The sequence below is a fragment of the Vidua chalybeata genome, chromosome 6, assembly GCF_026979565.1.
Source record: "Vidua chalybeata isolate OUT-0048 chromosome 6, bVidCha1 merged haplotype, whole genome shotgun sequence".
Lineage (NCBI taxonomy): Eukaryota > Metazoa > Chordata > Aves > Passeriformes > Viduidae > Vidua > Vidua chalybeata.
The window spans coordinates 44,086,447-44,104,577 of record NC_071535.1 but is presented as its reverse complement, the minus strand read 5'-3'; the positions used below and the strand labels follow the sequence as shown (position 1 = coordinate 44,104,577).

The 18,131-nt window shown below is 36.7% G+C and overlaps 1 protein-coding gene across 2 annotated transcripts in view; it reads left to right on the top strand.

Annotated features, from left to right (window-relative positions):
* Positions 1-15,122, top strand: part of PDHX (pyruvate dehydrogenase complex component X) — a 37,606-nt gene extending 22,484 nt beyond the window's left edge. For both annotated transcript variants that reach the window (XM_053945292.1, XM_053945291.1), the window contains exons 6-11: positions 1,390-1,561; positions 2,954-3,101; positions 4,975-5,033; positions 7,712-7,870; positions 10,014-10,078; positions 11,316-15,122. In XM_053945292.1, coding sequence (XP_053801267.1) covers positions 1,390-1,561; positions 2,954-3,101; positions 4,975-5,033; positions 7,712-7,870; positions 10,014-10,078; positions 11,316-11,580 — 868 coding nt within the window. In that variant the 3' untranslated portion in view covers positions 11,581-15,122. The remainder of the gene's footprint in view (positions 1-1,389; positions 1,562-2,953; positions 3,102-4,974; positions 5,034-7,711; positions 7,871-10,013; positions 10,079-11,315) is intronic.
* The last annotated feature ends 3,009 nt before the right edge of the window (positions 15,123-18,131 follow it).

Sequence of the window (18,131 nt, the reverse complement as noted above, 5' to 3'; positions counted from 1 at the left end):
ATATTCATTCTTTGAAATCTAATTTTTTTCCCTGATACAGTAATTGTGTCAAATATTCAACATTTAATTTTAAAACAAATCTTGGCCAGCATGTTAATTTGGGAAAACAAGTAACAACTTTAAATTAGGAAAAATTTTATCTTGAGCTAATTTGCTTTTTTGTTTTCAATATTGTTTGTTGAAGTATGTACTGAAGGTAAGAATAAATTAAGCATATCAGCAATGGTAAAAGGTATTATGTAGAGGTATTCAATTTTTAGTTCTTGTTTCTGGAGTGCTCCTTTTTAGGAAGAACTAAGAATGCCTAATGTTCTGAGATTTTGTTCTTTCTCTAAAGATTTAATAACAAAATCTTGGCTGTCAATCAAGAATAGTCTCTCCAGCAGTAATCTACTGAAATTAGATAACTTTGTTTAGTATTTATGACTTGTGTTTCAAAACCTTGGAAGTGTTGTAAGGAGTCTGATTTTTAATTTATTTTAGTTTCCTCTGCCAATTTGTGGAATTGAACTTTTGTGTTCTTGGTGAAGTGATAGAGACTTACCTAGGGTATATTATACAGGCTTTTGTTAGCAGATTTGGAGAATAAAAAAGGAGATCTACAAGTGACTTGCCTTGCAGTTGGCAGTGGTGGTGGAAATGCAGTTATTTCTGTTCAGCCTCCTAGATGCTGGTCTTTACCTTGTTGTTTTATGAATGCAGTGCACCTGGAGCAGACACAGTGTCATGGCTTAGAGATGGAGTCTTTCCTCTGTGTCATACTGTGCCTATAACAGGAAAATTTTGTGGTGGTAGCTGTATCAGTAAAAAATCCTTGGAGAACACTTTGGCTTTGTTTCTCCAGTGTGGTGTTAGGAAGTATGGGCCTGTATAACATCTGTGCCTGGCTCTGCAAATTTATGTCAGAAAGGTGCAGAGAAATGAGTGATAAATGTATTTATCAATTTTCACTTAGCATTCAGTAATTACATTCAATTCAGATTATTACAAATATAACAGATAAAACAGGTTTTACTTTAGCCTTTATAGCCTGAATAAATGTACTTTTTCATTTAGAAGAATTGTTAGTGCAATTCAAAAATCACTTCACATGCTTACAGTTAATGATGATGATTGTTATGCTTCTCTAACACAAATGTTTTCTGTTACTGCATATTCAGGCCCTTTTATTCATGGAAGTTAATGAGAAGTTACTAAAAAGATACCACAAAGGCAACACAAAATTAATATAATTTAATAATAATCACCTTCTTAATGTTTGGTTTGACAACAGAAATTTAAATGCACAGAAGTGGCTAATGAAATAGAATAAGTGATGGAATAGTAATACTTAGGTAATTGTTAAATAGTTTCCTTTGCAGTCAATATTTCACTGTGTTTAATCACCAGGGATGCTCTCAAACTTCTGCAAGAGAAGCAGAAAGGTAAACCCAGTGAATCAAAACCTGTGGTTTCTCCAGCTCCTGCTGCAGTGCCTTCTCCTTCACAAGCAACAGCCGTGACTTCCTATCCAAGGCCAGCAATTCCACCAGTTTCCACACCAGGACAACCTGCTGCACTGGTAACACTTATGCTAAGATTTCAGCATTGCTACAGCTGAATAGTGCAAAAACTGCTTCAGTAGCTCTCAGATTTCTAGATCCAGAGAGAGGAAGGATGTCAAGCTCAGTGATGTGCAATTTTTAGTATGTTTCAGCGATTCTAAAGGCAATGTAATTAAAACCGTGAAATCCTTGAAATGATGGTCTGCATACTACTTTGTGTAGCTTGCAAATTGAAGTGATGGAAAAATTTATATTGCAGGCCTTGGAGAAACTAGAATGATGATTTATTTTTACTGTACTTGATTTGTTTGCTTTCCTGCGAGATGTGTGTCCATTAATGAGCTATCAAGACCTGAGGAAGGAAAAGGCATCTTGGTGGTTGCCTTGGAGAGTAATTGTGCAAATGCTAGAACCTAAGTTAAATTGAAATGTTAGAAATAGTAGAAAATATTTTTTTACAGAATAAAAACCCTTGCTGAAATAGTAGAAATTGAAAAGCTTTTGTGAAAAACATTTTCTGGCTCTAAAACTAAATTTGATGTATTGTTTTAGTCTGAAGTTTACAAGGCAGCTACAATTCATAATATTCAGGAAATGCTGCTTTTTTTTTTTTTTTTTTTTTTCACTGTGCAAAGAGCCAAACAACTCAAAATCTCAGACTTAGATCCATTACAGAATAAAATACTTCTATGGTTGCACCAGAACATACATATTGCAATTTATTGAGTACTATTGAATATGTACTAAGGATTCTATGAATCCTTATATGTTCAAGGGATATGTGCTAAGGATTAAGTATACAAAATAATGTCTGACAGAATCATTTATCATCTTGCTTTCTGTAGTCACTAATATTTTAGAGATTTCTTGCAAGTTGCCCTGCTTCTAGGAAGAAGATGGCCATTGAAACATTATTGGATTTATCTGGAAGGAGAGAGAAAAATAACAGAAAAGATGCAGTAAAGCCTGTTAAGGAGCTACACGGGGAATTGAAAAAGCAGTAATCTACTGAGGAAGTGTTCCTTTTATAATTTAAATGGAGCAAAGCATAATCTGAGCAACATGCCAAGCCTGAAAGATGGAATAGTGCTTATATACTCTGCCTGAAAATAAATGCCTCAATACTTGGTTTATTTTTTTTAAACAAGGTTAATTCTATACTGTAAAATGGAAGTATTTTGTAAAACCTGTTGTGTTGATCCCAGTTAATAGGGGAATAGACTAGAACACTCAATGGTTTTTGTCATACTAATTTCAGTAGTTGGAATGTATCACTTTTGGATACCTAGGGGATAGTTGACATGGGCAGGAGTCATTGATGATAACGCATAAATGCTGGAGTACTTTCAGCAACGGGGAAGTGTGTTTGCTGTCCTGATATTTAATAAACAGCATGTGATTTCTTTCAGGGCACATTCACAGAAATCCCAGCTAGCAACATCCGAAGAGTTATTGCTAAGAGATTAACAGAGTCTAAAACCACCATACCTCATGCATATGCTGCTGCTGACTGTGCCATTGATGCTGTTTTGAAATTAAGAAAAGAATTGGCCAAAGGTTAGTAGTCTGATTTACTTTAACATGTGGTAATACTAATGTGGTTATACTAATGTTTAATTTTTTCTGTTTACATAAACTTCCCCAGGAGGTGTAGATTTTGTACAGGTAGACCACTATGCATTCAAATAGGGTCTTTTTCAGTATGTTGGACTCAAGCTGTAGTTCCTGGCAATTACTGAATTGGACAACTTGTCAGAATACAGAAAGACAGAGGTGTTAATTTGCCAACTCACACATCACTCTGAAGTCTTATTTTCCACAATAACCAGGATGCATAAGCAAGTAGTGATGCTCTGTTTGATGGAGACATGCACCTCCTAGACTGGTACTAAGTCTGTGACTTGGGTAAAATAATTTTAGGTCTAAGACACTTCAAGTTTTGATCTAAAGCTTCATGATTACTGTAATGGTTTGAAAGCTTATAGGTTCAAATGGTAGCTTTCCTAAGCCATGTGAGCTCTGCATTCAAAATAACATGGCAGAATAATTTTAATTTGCATTTTTATTGCTGTACTGATTGAGAAACTGAGGCCAACTGTTCTGTACTAGTGACTAGCCCATGCTTGTTTATCTGTTTGTGTGGTCTAAAATTAAATTTGACAAGTATATTCAGATTTCTTAGATGATGATACAGGAGCTGCTTGTCCTTCCACTGGAGTTGTGTGACTAATTTTTAATGCAACAGTACCCAGGTCATTTTTCTACCTGTTATTTTCCCTAATGGCATCTTATTCACAAATGAATGTCAAAGATATTTTCTGAAGCTGATATTTTCTTTAAATAGCAGGAGTTCATAAGGAATGAACCAAAAAAGCATCTTGGTTAGGAATACTCACTTGAAATTTTTCACACCTCTCCTGCTGTTGTTGATTCTTAATGAATATTTCCTTTAAATGCAGAGGTGGAAAAGCCATATGTCTTTGCATGAAATTGAATAGCAGAGCTTGTCCTGGTAGATTTTTATGTTTCCTCTGATGGAAATTGTGGGGTTTTCTACTATAATAAACATCAGTTATGCAGGGTAAAATATTACCAGATGTGGATCATTTAACTGTATTCCTGCTCTACTACTGGGCACTGACATTTTTGCCAAGGGTTAGGAATATAGTAAGCAAACAGAAACCAGTGTATATTTGATGATCAAGGTACAGGTTTCTCTGATGTGAAATTCTGTCAGTGCAGCATAGTAATTGAAAGTTCCATTATGTTCTGTTGGAATGCTGTCTCTCTTCTTATACATAGATTACTAATCATGGCAAATGTTGCAGGCCAAGTATGTGGTAAGTGGATATTTGGTTCACTCCTCTAAATTTGTGATGACTTAAGAATGTTTCTCTTGATATAATTATCTATAAATTATTTTCCCTTGCAAAAATATTTCTAAAGTTAGGTATGTTACATGCCATAAACCAGATTTGAAAATTAGGCAGTTTTGCTGCTTGATCAGTTTTGCTGACAGTAGTGATGATGGTGGAAGGGTAATGTAGTTTTTTTTAATTGTGAGAATGAGTTTACTATTGTGTAAATATCATGCATTTCAGGGTAATTTTATGGCTTAATCTGCTTTGTATCTATTATCCCTGCTTCTGATGCCACTCCCAATTTCAGTTACCAGTTTCAGTCTCCTGAAACTCTCCTGAGTGTCTTTGCATGAGATTTTTCTTGATGGATATGTCTTTTGTCCCAAGGGAGGGAAGAGTTTTCTTGCTTTTATTATTGGAGTTTGAAGATAAGTGACTTTCTGTTAATTCTTCAAAGAAATAAATCTGTTCAATCACTAGAATCTTGTCATCACACAAATGCTGATAAAGCAAATCTTATGAACAATGATTGTTATCCTTTTTTGTAATTTTTCTGTTTCCCTTTGCAGATGACATTAAAGTATCTGTAAATGATTTTATTATCAAGGCAACAGCAGTTACTCTGAAGGTAAGCAAATAATTGATTTTAAGAATATATTTTAGTAGTAAACTGCCAAGGAGACAAGAAAAGAATTTTGTGAGTCTATGTGGAGATGCGAGTTGGGATCACAGTAAAGCTGGTGAGTCTGTATTACTTATTGTCAGGTTTTTTTAGGTTTCCAGGTAAAATTCTCTTCACTGTCTATGCTGTGAACTATAAAAATGAGAACTTAATGAAGATCGACTTACTGCAGTTAACATCTGCAGTAAGCAACTGTAGTTGCTTTGTCAGCAGACTAAAGCCATTGCCAAAATCGTTCATTTAATCTTAGTTACATCTTATTTCTTTTAGTTATAAGCAAGCATTTATCTAAGTCTTACACAAAGTTTGTTATTACCTCAGGTGTATTCTGATGGCACATTGAGTGATACCTGCTTTGAAATAAAAATTCTTCCTGGCAGCCACTCTGCTCATTGCTAGGAATTCTCATTGCCTGGATTATCTCACAATAATATAAAGACATTGGAAAGGGTGTGAGGGCTGGTTTTCTCATTTGTGAGGATAATTTGAACTATTTAGAAGTTGAAAGAGGAATTTGTTTAAGTTGGGGGAGTATTCTTATGGATGTATGGAATTGAGAGAGCACTGGACTGGAAAAGACTTAACAGATTTCTAGCTGAACATGTACTAAATATTAATGTATAATTTTACGATGTATAGCTTAGGTATAGCTTAATGTATAATTTTGACAGAAAATAGACAGGATTCTAGGCAGTTTCATAGGCAAGTGCCCTGAAAGAAATTTGAAGCCTTATTTAGACTGGAAAAAAACTCTACATGTTAATACCAAAACCAAAAGGAAGAGCTAAATAGGTGTGCTGTGCTTTTGTTAGATATATACATAGTAAGAAGCTTTTTTAGTGGCCCAATGAAACCTTTTGTGAGGAAATAGTCACACCCCAAGTTTACCATGAACTGCTGTGAGTGTTGGATAATTTATCTCTGCACCAGAGAGCAAGTAAAAGGAACAGGAGACAGAGAGCAAGAGGTTTTGTGTTTTGTCTTCTGATGGGGCTGTTAGTTTTTGAGCTGGTAATAATGTTGTGTTGATATGGAAGTAATCAATAAAATTCTTCTATTCTATTGCTTTGTTAGAAATCTATGCTAGCATTTGTTTGACTGTTAAAATAATACATTAAAAAAAAGACCCAACATATTTAACTCAGTATATCACTATATCAAATTCATGATCAAGTTCACATCTCATCTCCTTTCTGTCAGCATTTCAGGAAAAGATGTGGGCAAATGCTTTAAAAAAAGAAAACCCACTTCTGCCTGCACCTCCCTCCCTGAAACTGGGTGGTCTGAATACATCAAGTTTTAATTCAATGCAGTTTCATTGACTCTTTTCTGGGTACTCTTCAGAGAATATTTTGTTACTATTTTATTTCTGAGCAATGAAAAATACGTTCTTCTAGCTTTAATGAGCTGACTGCAGCTGGTTTGACAATTTATGACACACCTCAAGATACTGCTTGTATTGGTTCTTGAACATGCTAAATTTGTCCTTCACTTAGGCTATCACAAGTCCAGTTATGGGTTCTGTGTTTCAGCTTGGTCTTGCCATTTGACAGCCAAGATTTTGCAAATGTGCCAGTGGGCTCACCAGGTGACAGCCCAGTAGAACCATTCTTCTTTCTGGAACAAGGAGGGAGAAGGGTGGAGGAAGGAAGTAAAACTTCCAGGCTGATATCCTCAAGTGACTGGGCTTTGTAGCAACCTATAGCAGCTGTCCTTTAAAAATAAATCTTTAATTTTTGACGTTACAAATTCTGTCCCTACCATCTCTTTTGAATACCTTTATATAAAAAATTTGAGTTGCAGACCACCCACTTGAGGGCATCTTACAACTGTGTAAACCGTTGGACTTCTGGAAGTATATTTAGCTTGCAAAGAATACTACATAATTCTTTATTGTTTTCTCTTTCCTTCTATTTTTTTTTTTCACTATACATTCTGGTGTTGAAGAATAGGAACTCGGAGTACTGTCATATCACTTCTTCCTAGGAGTGCAGTTACTTTAGATAGACAGTAGAAACACTTTTGATATTGTGTCCCTCCCATAATTCTTCTGGAATACCTTCTTCATTTCATTAAACTCAAAAAAATAAATGAAATTATCAGTGAACATCTCAATTTTAACTTAGTCCACCCACCAAAAAAAAAAAAATCTGATGCATTTTAGGAGAACATTTGAATAACAGTGAGTGTACCTGCAGCATATTTTATTTGTTGAGAATCATGCTTGAGGTACCAGTGAAAAACAACATGCAGGTATAGTAGGATGTCCTTTTCCGTGCTTTAAAATCCAGCATCCTGTGATTTATTCTGTGGGAAAAGCTGCACTGCTTTGAGACTTTACATGCTGACCCATTATAAGGTGGTATCAGTGAAATTTTTAGTAATTTGAGGGTTTTTTCCTAGCAATACCAAACAAACTTCTGTCTGTCCTGCTATTTTTAGTTTCTGGTGCATACATTTCATGCTTTTTGATAAAGTAAATACAAATAAAATCAGTGCAAACTAATTCACTTGCTGGATGCCTGTAGGTAGCTATATGTCTTAAAGGAATTTCCTTTTTCTTAATAACTGATTGCACTGTTACTCTTCTAACAGCTGTCTTTTTTTTATTGTCTGTGTTTTAGCAAATGCCAGATGTGAATGTAACCTGGGATGGGGAAGTCTGCAGGCGGCTGCAGTCCATTGACATCTCCATTGCCGTGGCAACGGACCGAGGGCTCATTACACCAATCATAAAAGATGTTGCTGCCAAGGGAATACAGGAAATTGCTGCCTCTGCAAAGGTGGGTCTGAAATGTGCAGCAGGCTGAGGAATAGAGCAGCTGTATGGTTTTCTGTAGCAGAAAATGTAGCATGACCCAGATACACATCAGTAATAACAAAGGCAGTGGAACTAAAGCAATTTCAGCATTACTTACACTTCAAAATTCTTATTAATTTTGCAACTCTCTTCATTTTTCATCAACAATAAGATCATGTTATTTAGTTGAATGGTGGCTAGACTGCTCAAAAAATAAACCTTTACAGACTTCTGCAATTTAATATAATTGTAATTCTTCAGTCCTCAAGAGAATGCTGCTTAATGCTAGTTTCATTAGTATTTCTAATCTTGGTGATTGAGATTTTGGGGCTTTTTGTGTTTTTTCCCTTTCCCAGAAAATTTCTTGTGTCTGCTTTTTTTACTGTCTTTGCAGTTATATTATGGAACATATTTCTGTCTGCATTTTTTTCAATATGCAATTCAATTAAGGATGTAACATTAAACTCCTCAGACTAATGAGCAGTATTTTGCATAGACCAGGTGCCAGTCAGAGTGGTATGTGGCGGTTGTTGCCAGATAAAGGAGAGTTTTTTGGCAGGCAAAAGTAGAATGAATGATGAAATGTCCCAAGACAGGCCTTTTTTTGTCACTTAATGAGTGCTAATCAAAGGCCTTACAGCATCTGAGGAATGCAGTGGAAGGAGATCCTAGGGCATAAAAATGTCCCCAAAATAGACAGCACTGCACTTTGTAAATTCTTGCCTTTTGTGTAAAACTACAGAAATAATAATAGTCTGTGTTGATGGAGGCGAACAGCCAAAACATTGTAGCAGAAAAAGATGGGTCATACCACAAAACATTCATAAATGGGTGTTCTTAAAATTTTTTCCAGTCCATATTGCTTACTTTATGCTGAATGTGTTGTGAAAACAATTCCTTACATGAGTAGCCAGTTGAGGAGGAAGGTCAGCTGAGATTGTTGTGGGGTTAGTGATGGAATGACAAGAAGAGAAGCATTGTTCAATGTTGTGCTTTCATTATCATCCCCAATACCTGTAATAGTATGTGGTATTGCAAACCTCTTACCACAAATCAATGTCCTGCAGTTCCCGCGATGGAAATGCAGCTTATGTTACATTCAGTGGGGCCATGATAGTGAGCATTCCCCTTGCCTTTCAAGTGGAATGTGTGTGCCATAAGTGTCCACACCAACATCATTTTGCTTTTCAACTTCACTGAATTACTGAAATAAACATGTACCTGATGTGCACACACTGGAAATGCAGATGCTTCTCTGTCAGTCTCCCTGTAGCTTGGCAGGCACTTTCTTTGTGTAACTGCTTATATATCCCCTTCTGCTGCATGGTAATTTGGATTTCTTTCCAGGTCATGTGCATCCTGGCACTGGATTTTCATCATTCAAATAATGCAATTGCACAAACACATCACGCTTACATTGATCCTGTTGTGTTAATGCTGTTCCCATGGCTATTTTCTTCACTAATTATTCAGAGATGAGAAAAAGCCTAAACTAAAGCTTAGTGTATCCTTCTAGTTTTGACAAGCTTATTATGAACTTTAAAATTTTGTACAGCTCTGTGATCTTATCTTGGAACATAGTATGAACTTCTTGGGCTGTATTTGAACATTTCTTCTGTTGAATTTTAAAGAAAAGTCTCACAAATGAAATGGAGATCACAGAAGGAGAGGCCTTAAAGGCAACCTTCAAAAGGTAGTTTAGCTGGGAGAAATATATTCATTCAATCTGGTAGAAAGTTCTGAAATGGTATATGTCAGTTTCTTTAAACAAATATGTTAAGAATACTGAATTTATCTCATCAGTATTTTGCTAGATAATCTAAAACCACCAGGGAGAATGGTAGTTCCATTGTAAAAACTGGAACAATAATTGTACGGTGAGAGAACAGCTTTTATTGAACAGCCAATATTGGTGGGAAAGTGAAGTTGTGTCCTAGTCTCTTTGCCAAATCATTGCAGATACACCAACAATGTTGCTGAGGTGCTTCCCTAAATCCAAACCAAGTGACTTTTTCTTACTTAATGTCTGTATGGTACTTAAAATGTCTTACTGAAATAAAAAATTAGTCTATTACAACACATTAATTTATTTTTTTTCTCTGCCTGTTTTCTTTAATTTTCTTTAGGCTTTAGCAAAGAAGGCCAGAGATGGAAAACTGTTACCAGAAGAGTACCAGGGAGGATCTTTTAGGTAAAACTCTAGCAGCATTTAATACATTCAGTATGGGTTCAGAACTGTTTTATCCTCAGCTATTCCACTGTCTTTTAATGCATTACTTTTAAAATCTTGCTCTGTTTAGGATGAAACTCCTTGTGATGATTCTGAGTGTCAAACCTAGACTGAGTGTCTTGTATCAGGGGAAAACAATTGCCCTGCTACAGGTTCATTTCATCTGTACTTGGCACTGGTGAGGCCACACCTCAAATCCTGTGTTGAGTTTTGGTTCCATCCCCACAAGAAAGACATTGAGGCCCTGGAGTGTGTCCAGAGAAGGGCAGTGGAGCTGGTGAAGGGTCTGGAGCACAAGTCTTGTGAGGAACAGCTGGGGGAACTGGGATTGTTATGTCAGGAGGGACCATATCACTCTTCCTGCCTGAAAGGAGCATAGTTGTATTGAGATGTGGATTGGTCTCTTCTCCCAGGTAGTAACAGGAGGAGAGGAAATGGCCTCAAGTTGCACCAGGGGAAGTTAAGATTGGGTATTAGGAAAAATTCTTTATTTAAATTGATTGTCAAGCATTGAAACAGGTTGTCCAGGGAAGTGGTTGAGTCACCATGCCTGGAAGTGTTAAAAAATCAGGTGGATGTGACAATTAAGGACCTGGTGTGTGGTGAACATGGCAGTGGTGCCATGGTTGGACTGTATGGTCTAATACTTTTTCCACTCTTTGCTGTAACTATAACCACAAAGGAGGAGATGGTGGGTCAGCTTTCTCCATAGACAACTTGTCTCAGAAGAATCCAAGCCTTTCCTAATATACCACTTCACAGGTGGTGACATGGACAGAAATGCTTTCATGTGCCTGAGTGATACCTAGATGCCCAAATTTTATTCCTTAGTGGATACCAGCAGCCATTGTAACTTGCAGTTGTAAAGTTCAGTCTACAAGACATTTGGCTTGGAACAGGGAAAATATATTTAAAGACATTGCTTTGCTGACTTACTTTCTGGCTTCATTGTGTGTAGTGCAATAATATATTGCTGTAAAGAAACGGGCCTTTTTAAAAGGTGCATAATTTTTAATTGCAAAAATTTCATACCCTTGAGAGTCTGAATGTCCTTAACTGAAAACAGTTCAGATCTATTTTTAACTTAATGGGTTTTGCCTTGGAGGGAATTTAAATCATAGTAGTTCTTGTATATAGATTATTTCTTGGAGGGAATATGTAATTTCTGATGTTACAGAAACTTTTCTGTTTTATTCAGTATCTCCAATCTGGGCATGTTTGGCATCAGTGATTTCACAGCAGTCATAAACCCTCCTCAGGCCTGCATCCTCGCTGTGGGCCGAGCAAGACCAGAGCTCAAGATTGTGGAGGATGAAGAAGGGAATGAGAAACTTGAGCAGCATCAACTCATGACAGTGACTCTCTCAAGTGATGGTCGAGTGGTGGATGATGAACTGGCTTCAAAGTTTCTGGAGACCTTGAAAGCCAATATAGAGAATCCAATGCGACTGGCCTTAAATTAAACTCAGTGAAGATTGCTTCCTGGTTTGGCAACATAGATAACAATTATATACTTAGGATTGTTTTTCTGTATAGAGGAGTAAATAGCTGAAGACGGACAGTTAAAAATATTTAATTTATGAATTAATGTGAAACACTCATGATTTTAGTCTTCTGTAATAACCAGGTTTTGTACTGTAAAGCTAAAAGACTTTGAAGTTAACATACCACATTTCTTTAAACACTTAGTACCAATGGCACAAGTTTGCATAGGAAAATCAATCTCATCTGTTAAAAAACTCAATAAAACTTCATGAAATATAAAAGGGAATAATAGAATAATTTGGTTTGGAAGGAACTTTTAATGGTCATCTAGTCCAGCTTCTCCTGCAATGACCAAGGATGTCTTCTGAGCCCCACCCACCCTGACCTTGAATGTTTCCAGAGATGGGGGATCTTCTGCCTCTCTGGGCAACCTGTTCTGTTACCACCCTCACTGTAAAAATCTTCCTTATATCTAGTTTGAATCTACCTGCTTTCAGTTTAAAACTACCACCCCTTCTCCTATTGCAACAGGCCCTGCTAAAAACTTGTTCCAGTCTTTCTTAAAAGCCTCCTTTAAGTATTGAAAAAAACAGAACTTAATTGTGCAAGCAGTGTTCTCATAGAGGTCCCAGTATGAAAGGTCAAATTTCGCACACTGAATAGTTGCCAATTGATGCTGTTCTTTGCATGGATGGAATGTAGATGTAAGTAGAAAATGTTTCATCTTCAGTGTATATTGAAATGTTATTTGGAGGCTCAAGTGCAGTGGCCTGAACTTTAACAGAATTAGATTGGTATCTTTCTTACATATTAATATCTGCATGTAATATCTGCACATACTGCATGTAAATGTTATGAAATAACTGTTTACAGGACCTCATGAGAATATAAATTGTCAAGAGAATTGTGGGAGTTTGTTTCTGGTTTGTGCAACTGTTTTTTCCTAATGATTTGTAGGAATTAATTATGGCAGCAGCTTAACAAGTAAACAGCTACTTGCAGGACAACCTTTACTTAACACCGGGGATGAGAGTTTTTGCTAAATGAGTTTGCTTCTTTAGCTTCTTCTATCATGAATTTCACAAACTATTAGTTTGACTGGAGAGATTTTTGATTACCAGATATGGTTTACTGTGCAGGAACGGACATAGCCATTCTGTATTTCCAAGAGTTTTTTACTGATAAACCATATTAAAATTGGTTCCTGAGGATTAATTTGCAATTTGAAACAATTGACTTCCAATTTTTCCAGAACTGTTTGTTAACCTCGTATTACTGTGAAAAAAAAAAAAAAAAGGACCAATATTGTCCTTAATGTACAAGAAGATTTCATTGCTGAATGTGCTCTGCCCAGGAGATTTTTCAGGCCAATTATAAATCTGATTTCCTGCTTTTCACTTTTGCACGAGTTGCTGCAGCGGTGCTGCCCGGCACCCCTATATGGTGCTCCCGCAGGTGAGGGCTGCATGCCTGCTCTCTGTCGCTGCAGTTCTGCTTGCGCTGCGATCCCCTCTTGAGAGCCAGTGCTTTTCCTGCCCCCTCGGAGCCACTGGAAGGCGCTGTTGCATGTAAGGATGGGATGGGATGGGATGTGTGTCCCGTCTCACCCATTTGGGTGCTCACATCTATTGTGCTGTCCCAGCAGGCAAGGTAGATTCTCCAGGTTAAATAAACCTTTGGAGCTTTGGAACTGGGCAAGGCTAACACAAGGTCGAATTGCAGATTCTTTGCACCTGCCTGCTTTGCCAGCATTGTTATTTGAAGCAGATATAATCTGTCAGTTGTCAGCCGCTGAAGGAAATGTGTGGAGTTCAGATGTGTGCTAGCAGTCAGATCTCCTTAATTCAGAGGAAGTGTACCCTTTGGCAACATCTAGCACTTCAGCAGAAGTGAGACAACAAATACCTGCCCATACAGATTAAATGTTCAATATCTTGATGATTTGGGAAAGGAACAATGGGTAACTCACCAGAAAGTGAATAATTGGTAATGGGTATGCTTGATTTTGAAGCAAATTTTCCTCGAAGTAAAATTTTCACAGATGAAAAATTTAGCTTTCTGTGTTTTATTCTGTCAAATGTCTTCTGACAGCCTATTTTTTACATACCAAAGCAAGAAATACAATGAAGACATCTGCTTTTGTGAGTAATTTTTTAAAAAACATTAAAATGGATAATATGTGCTGGAAATGTGTGCCTTTAGGATACATACTGTCTTTGTATCATTTTCCATTGCAGGAGGCATGATTGGGAAAAAAAAAAGGTAGCTATTGTGGACTTCGTGATTGTTGGCAAATATTGTATTGTGTGTCACACTTTAATCCCTAATTGCAATATCAGAATTTTTTTTTTTTTTTTTTTTTTTCCCTGCAATCTACTCCTTATAAAATAAAATTTCTGTAATTCCTGCTTGATGCTGTATCCTGGACCTCAAGATGCAGTTTGCCCTTTTGGGTGCCAGGGCACGCTGCTGACTCATATGCAGTGATGTTCTATTCTGTTTGTCCCTAAAATGTTGAAGGCATAAAAAGCAGATTCCTCTAAGCTGGTACAGCAGTTACATCCATAATAGATTAAACAGGAAAAAACCTGATAAGCTGAAAGTATCTTTCAGCATGTTCTTTAGTTAAGCATAAGTTTTGAACTTTAAACTTGGGATTTCTTTCTGTGTAGTCATGCTTGAGTGAAGCAGGAGGTGTTCATGGTAGCCTGCTAGAGATGTGTAGAAACATGTCCAAGAAACACAGAAACTTAGGATATGGATGAAATCACCTCTTGATTAAACAGGGGTGAAAATCTCTTACTGGAAGCTTCACAGCCTATTTTGCATGTTTACTTTATAAAATCTGCATCTTTCATCTTTATCAGTGAAAAACCATCACTATTTTTTGCGCTCCTTTGCTTTTATGTCAATTTTGTTTCAACCTGTTGGTGTCATGGTATATAATTATTCAGATACAATAACTATAGTGTTCTTCCCTTTCTCCATAATAATGGCCCTACCTGTCAGGTTAAACGTTTGTGTCATTATGAGAAAATAAGTAGCTGAAAATGACAGACATTTCTGTTTGTTCAGTACCTGTACTAAGGAAAGTGATTCATTCTACCTTAATGAATGCCACTATTTATCTCCTTAAAAGATAAGAGAACAAGAGAAGATTCCCTTTTATACTTTGGAAGTTTTTCTTGTGTCTTAGTCCTAGACAGGAAGAAAGGGCAGCTGTGAACATTTATAATTCTGATCACTGTTGTATGAAGAATGAAGTGAATTGTTAAAGCAACAGATCTCTCCTGCAGTTTCATGACATTAGACATATTAGTCTATGTGTTGTGCATTACAGTATACTCTTCACTTCACTTTGTAGGGATCTGAGCAATTGAAGGATAGTCTCCATTGACCTAGCCATCAATTAATTCCTGTTTCAGTTGCCTATTTTAAGAAATAATTATGTTTCATTTCGCAGCTTTGGTACACTTTTAGTTTCTTCTCTGCCAAATAAATTATAAGCTTACATATCTGAGGAGGCTGTTTGTTTGTGCAGATGCTTATACTTGCTGTGCCACGTTCCAGTCTGCATTAGCAGCATGCAATGATTTTCTGGAGGTTTCTGCAGACAGCAATATGCTGTTTCCTCCTCCTTGCCTGGAGAACAGGAACTACCACAGATCCCTGGGTAGATCAGGAAAAGAACTCTTCTTACACTCTTCTGAAGTTTGAAACTTTTGACTTACAGTCAAAAGTTACTTGAATTTCAACCTGATATTCTGAGTGCAATGTGTTACTTGCTCATTCTAGGATACTAGGAAAGCTACAGCACCTTTACTATTCCTTTAAAGTACAAACAATGCACAGATTCAAATGAAAGTAACATTCAAATTCCACCCCCACCCCCAAGAATATTTAGAGAGAGAGAACTAATTTGCAGTTATTTTGGAGTCAATTCAGAAGTTAATTGGTTGCACTCAGGGAAATTAATCAGATATTTTAACACCTTGCATTTTCCTGTTGACAAATATAGCTTTTTCAGGTAGGTTTGGAGTCTTTTCTCTGTCCATTCATATTTTGAATGTACTAAACCTATCACAGTCTTCAAAACAGGTGGTGTCTTACTCAAGCTCATAACGAGGGCTAACAATTCTGAGTGACTCCCAGGCTGGAGCAGAAGAAACATTTCTGGATATGTGAAGTTATCTGAATCAATGCTCTAAGGTACCTCCTTGGCTGCTATCCATGTGTATTTGTATGTTCTCTGACAGCTGCAGACAGAGGCCACAAATAAGGTTGAGGCCCTCTTACTGAAGTGGATAATACTTGTAGAAGAGAAGTGATTATTGAAATCCACCTGTCAGGGCTGTCTCAAATATTCACGTGGCTTAAATTTGAAGTGTAGTCTGAGCTGAGAGAGACCTTTTAGCCAAAGACTGCATTTAAGCAGTTGCAGGAAGACATTTTTAATTTTGAAGACAATCCCTATTGTGGAGGGTAGAAGAGATCAAAGAAAGTCAAAAGAAAGGAGTCTTTTTCATCTGTATTTGAACAGCATTCTTCATGTAGCATTATCTCTATTTTATTCATTATCAAGGAGTGCCTGGATTTCTTTAAGCCATAAAGTATCAGCAGATGATCTCTGACTGTGTAATTGTCATAGGCAAACTCTAAAGGAAATAATACTTCAAAACTTTAACATTCCATAATGCATTTAGAAAGGAAATTTTACTTCTTGGATGTCCTTTTAAAGGAAGTGCATAATTCCCATGTGTGTGTGGGCCCATGTACAATCTCTGTATGTGCAGAGAAGGACAGGTAAAGACCATCTGCTGCTTTTTCAACCATGTTTGTTAAAGCCTTTCAGATTTCAGCTACAGGATGAACCGGGGCAGGCTTCTGAATTCCCCTGCTGAGACTTCAGCATTTCTGCTTTAATGTTCATGTTTCGATGTGTGTGTGTACAGGTACAACACTGGGGGAGGCCTGAGAGACACCTGCTCTGATTACAGTTGAAGAGAGTAATTGCAACATTGCATCTGTTCTGATGAGACAGGTGCAATGATAGCTGGGAGCAAATACTCTTGGCTAAGAGAGATACCCCAAAGGATCTGTGAAGCAATCTTTCAGTGAGAAAGCAGCCTTCCCTTGTACCTACCTCATCACAGTATTTTGGAGCTGTGGAAGGAGGAAGAGTTGTCTTGTGTGAGAATAATTTGTCCAGTTGAAGAGGTTTTAAACTTATTTTTTTTTTGTTAAATAATAAAGAGACATCTAACAAAGTAAAACTTGCAATAATTGCATAGTATTCCACTTACAGATAAATCTAACAGTCTAGAAAACATATGGTATTGGGATTGATAGGCTAAGCCATTATTTTTCTCTGTGCTTTTCTAAGCATGAGTCCAGTTTAATTCTTAAGCTACCTAATGTGTAATTGTCCTCCTGTGGATGTGCACTATACAGCTCAGGAGTGTGCGTCTATATACCATTCAAATCAAACAGGCCATGGATGGTAATCGATAAGTTACTTTTAATTTCAGAATTGTGATATCAATGCCAGAGGAAATGCCATCGATAAAATAACAACAAGCAAACAAACAAAAAAACAACCAACCAAAACCCCCTTCCTGAATAGCTGTAATGCTCCACTGAGACAAGAGATTGCCTACCTGGTGGCAGAAAGTGACATTAGGACAGGAAAACAGTAACTCTGTGGAGAACTCAGTGACATAAGAACTCTGGATTCTTGCATACCTAAACACTGAGAGGGTGGGGAGTGTTTGTTTTGGGTTTTTTTCCAGTTTTTAGATTAATTAAACACAGAAAAATGTGGCTTTGTTATAAGTGACAATTTTTTTTTCCCCATAGCAACCACAAGTTCTAATTAAAAGTTCTAGAATACGTTCTTTTGACTTTGGAAGTCTAGGGGTTTCTTCTGAAGTTCTTGTGGTATTAAAAATAATTGTTTTCATGTGGTTTCCCATTATTTTTGTGGTAATTTGGAGTGCTTGGCTGGAGTTTCGTAAGTGTAAGACCAGATTAAACAACCAGAGATTGCAATTTTCTTTGCTTGAAGTATGTAACTGCTAGGTAAATTTTCTAGAGTAGGTGCCCCTGTCACCAACAGTAGGAAATGTAAAGATGGCCTTTTTGTAGGCTTTCAACCATGTGAGAACAATATCTAATTATCTTCTTGCTTAATTTCCCTTTTTTTTTTTCCAGTTAAAATTAATTTCAATGGTTTGAATTAGTGACCTAGTTTACCAAAACATTTATGAACACAATGATGTTTTTACAAAATTTTGAATTATATCTATGCATAAAAATGTTTTCATTAGAATTCTGAAGGGCATTCCAAAGATGCTCAGTTGCACAAGTTTTGTTTCAAATGTAAATTTATGTCAGCAGTAAAGTGTATGCATAAAAATTATTTTAGTACTGACCACCACTTTTAAAGTAAGAGGTCATTTATGTGTCAGCTGTTTAAATAATTTGAAGAATTTCTTATCTGGCAATGTGTAATCAGTTTTACAACAATCCT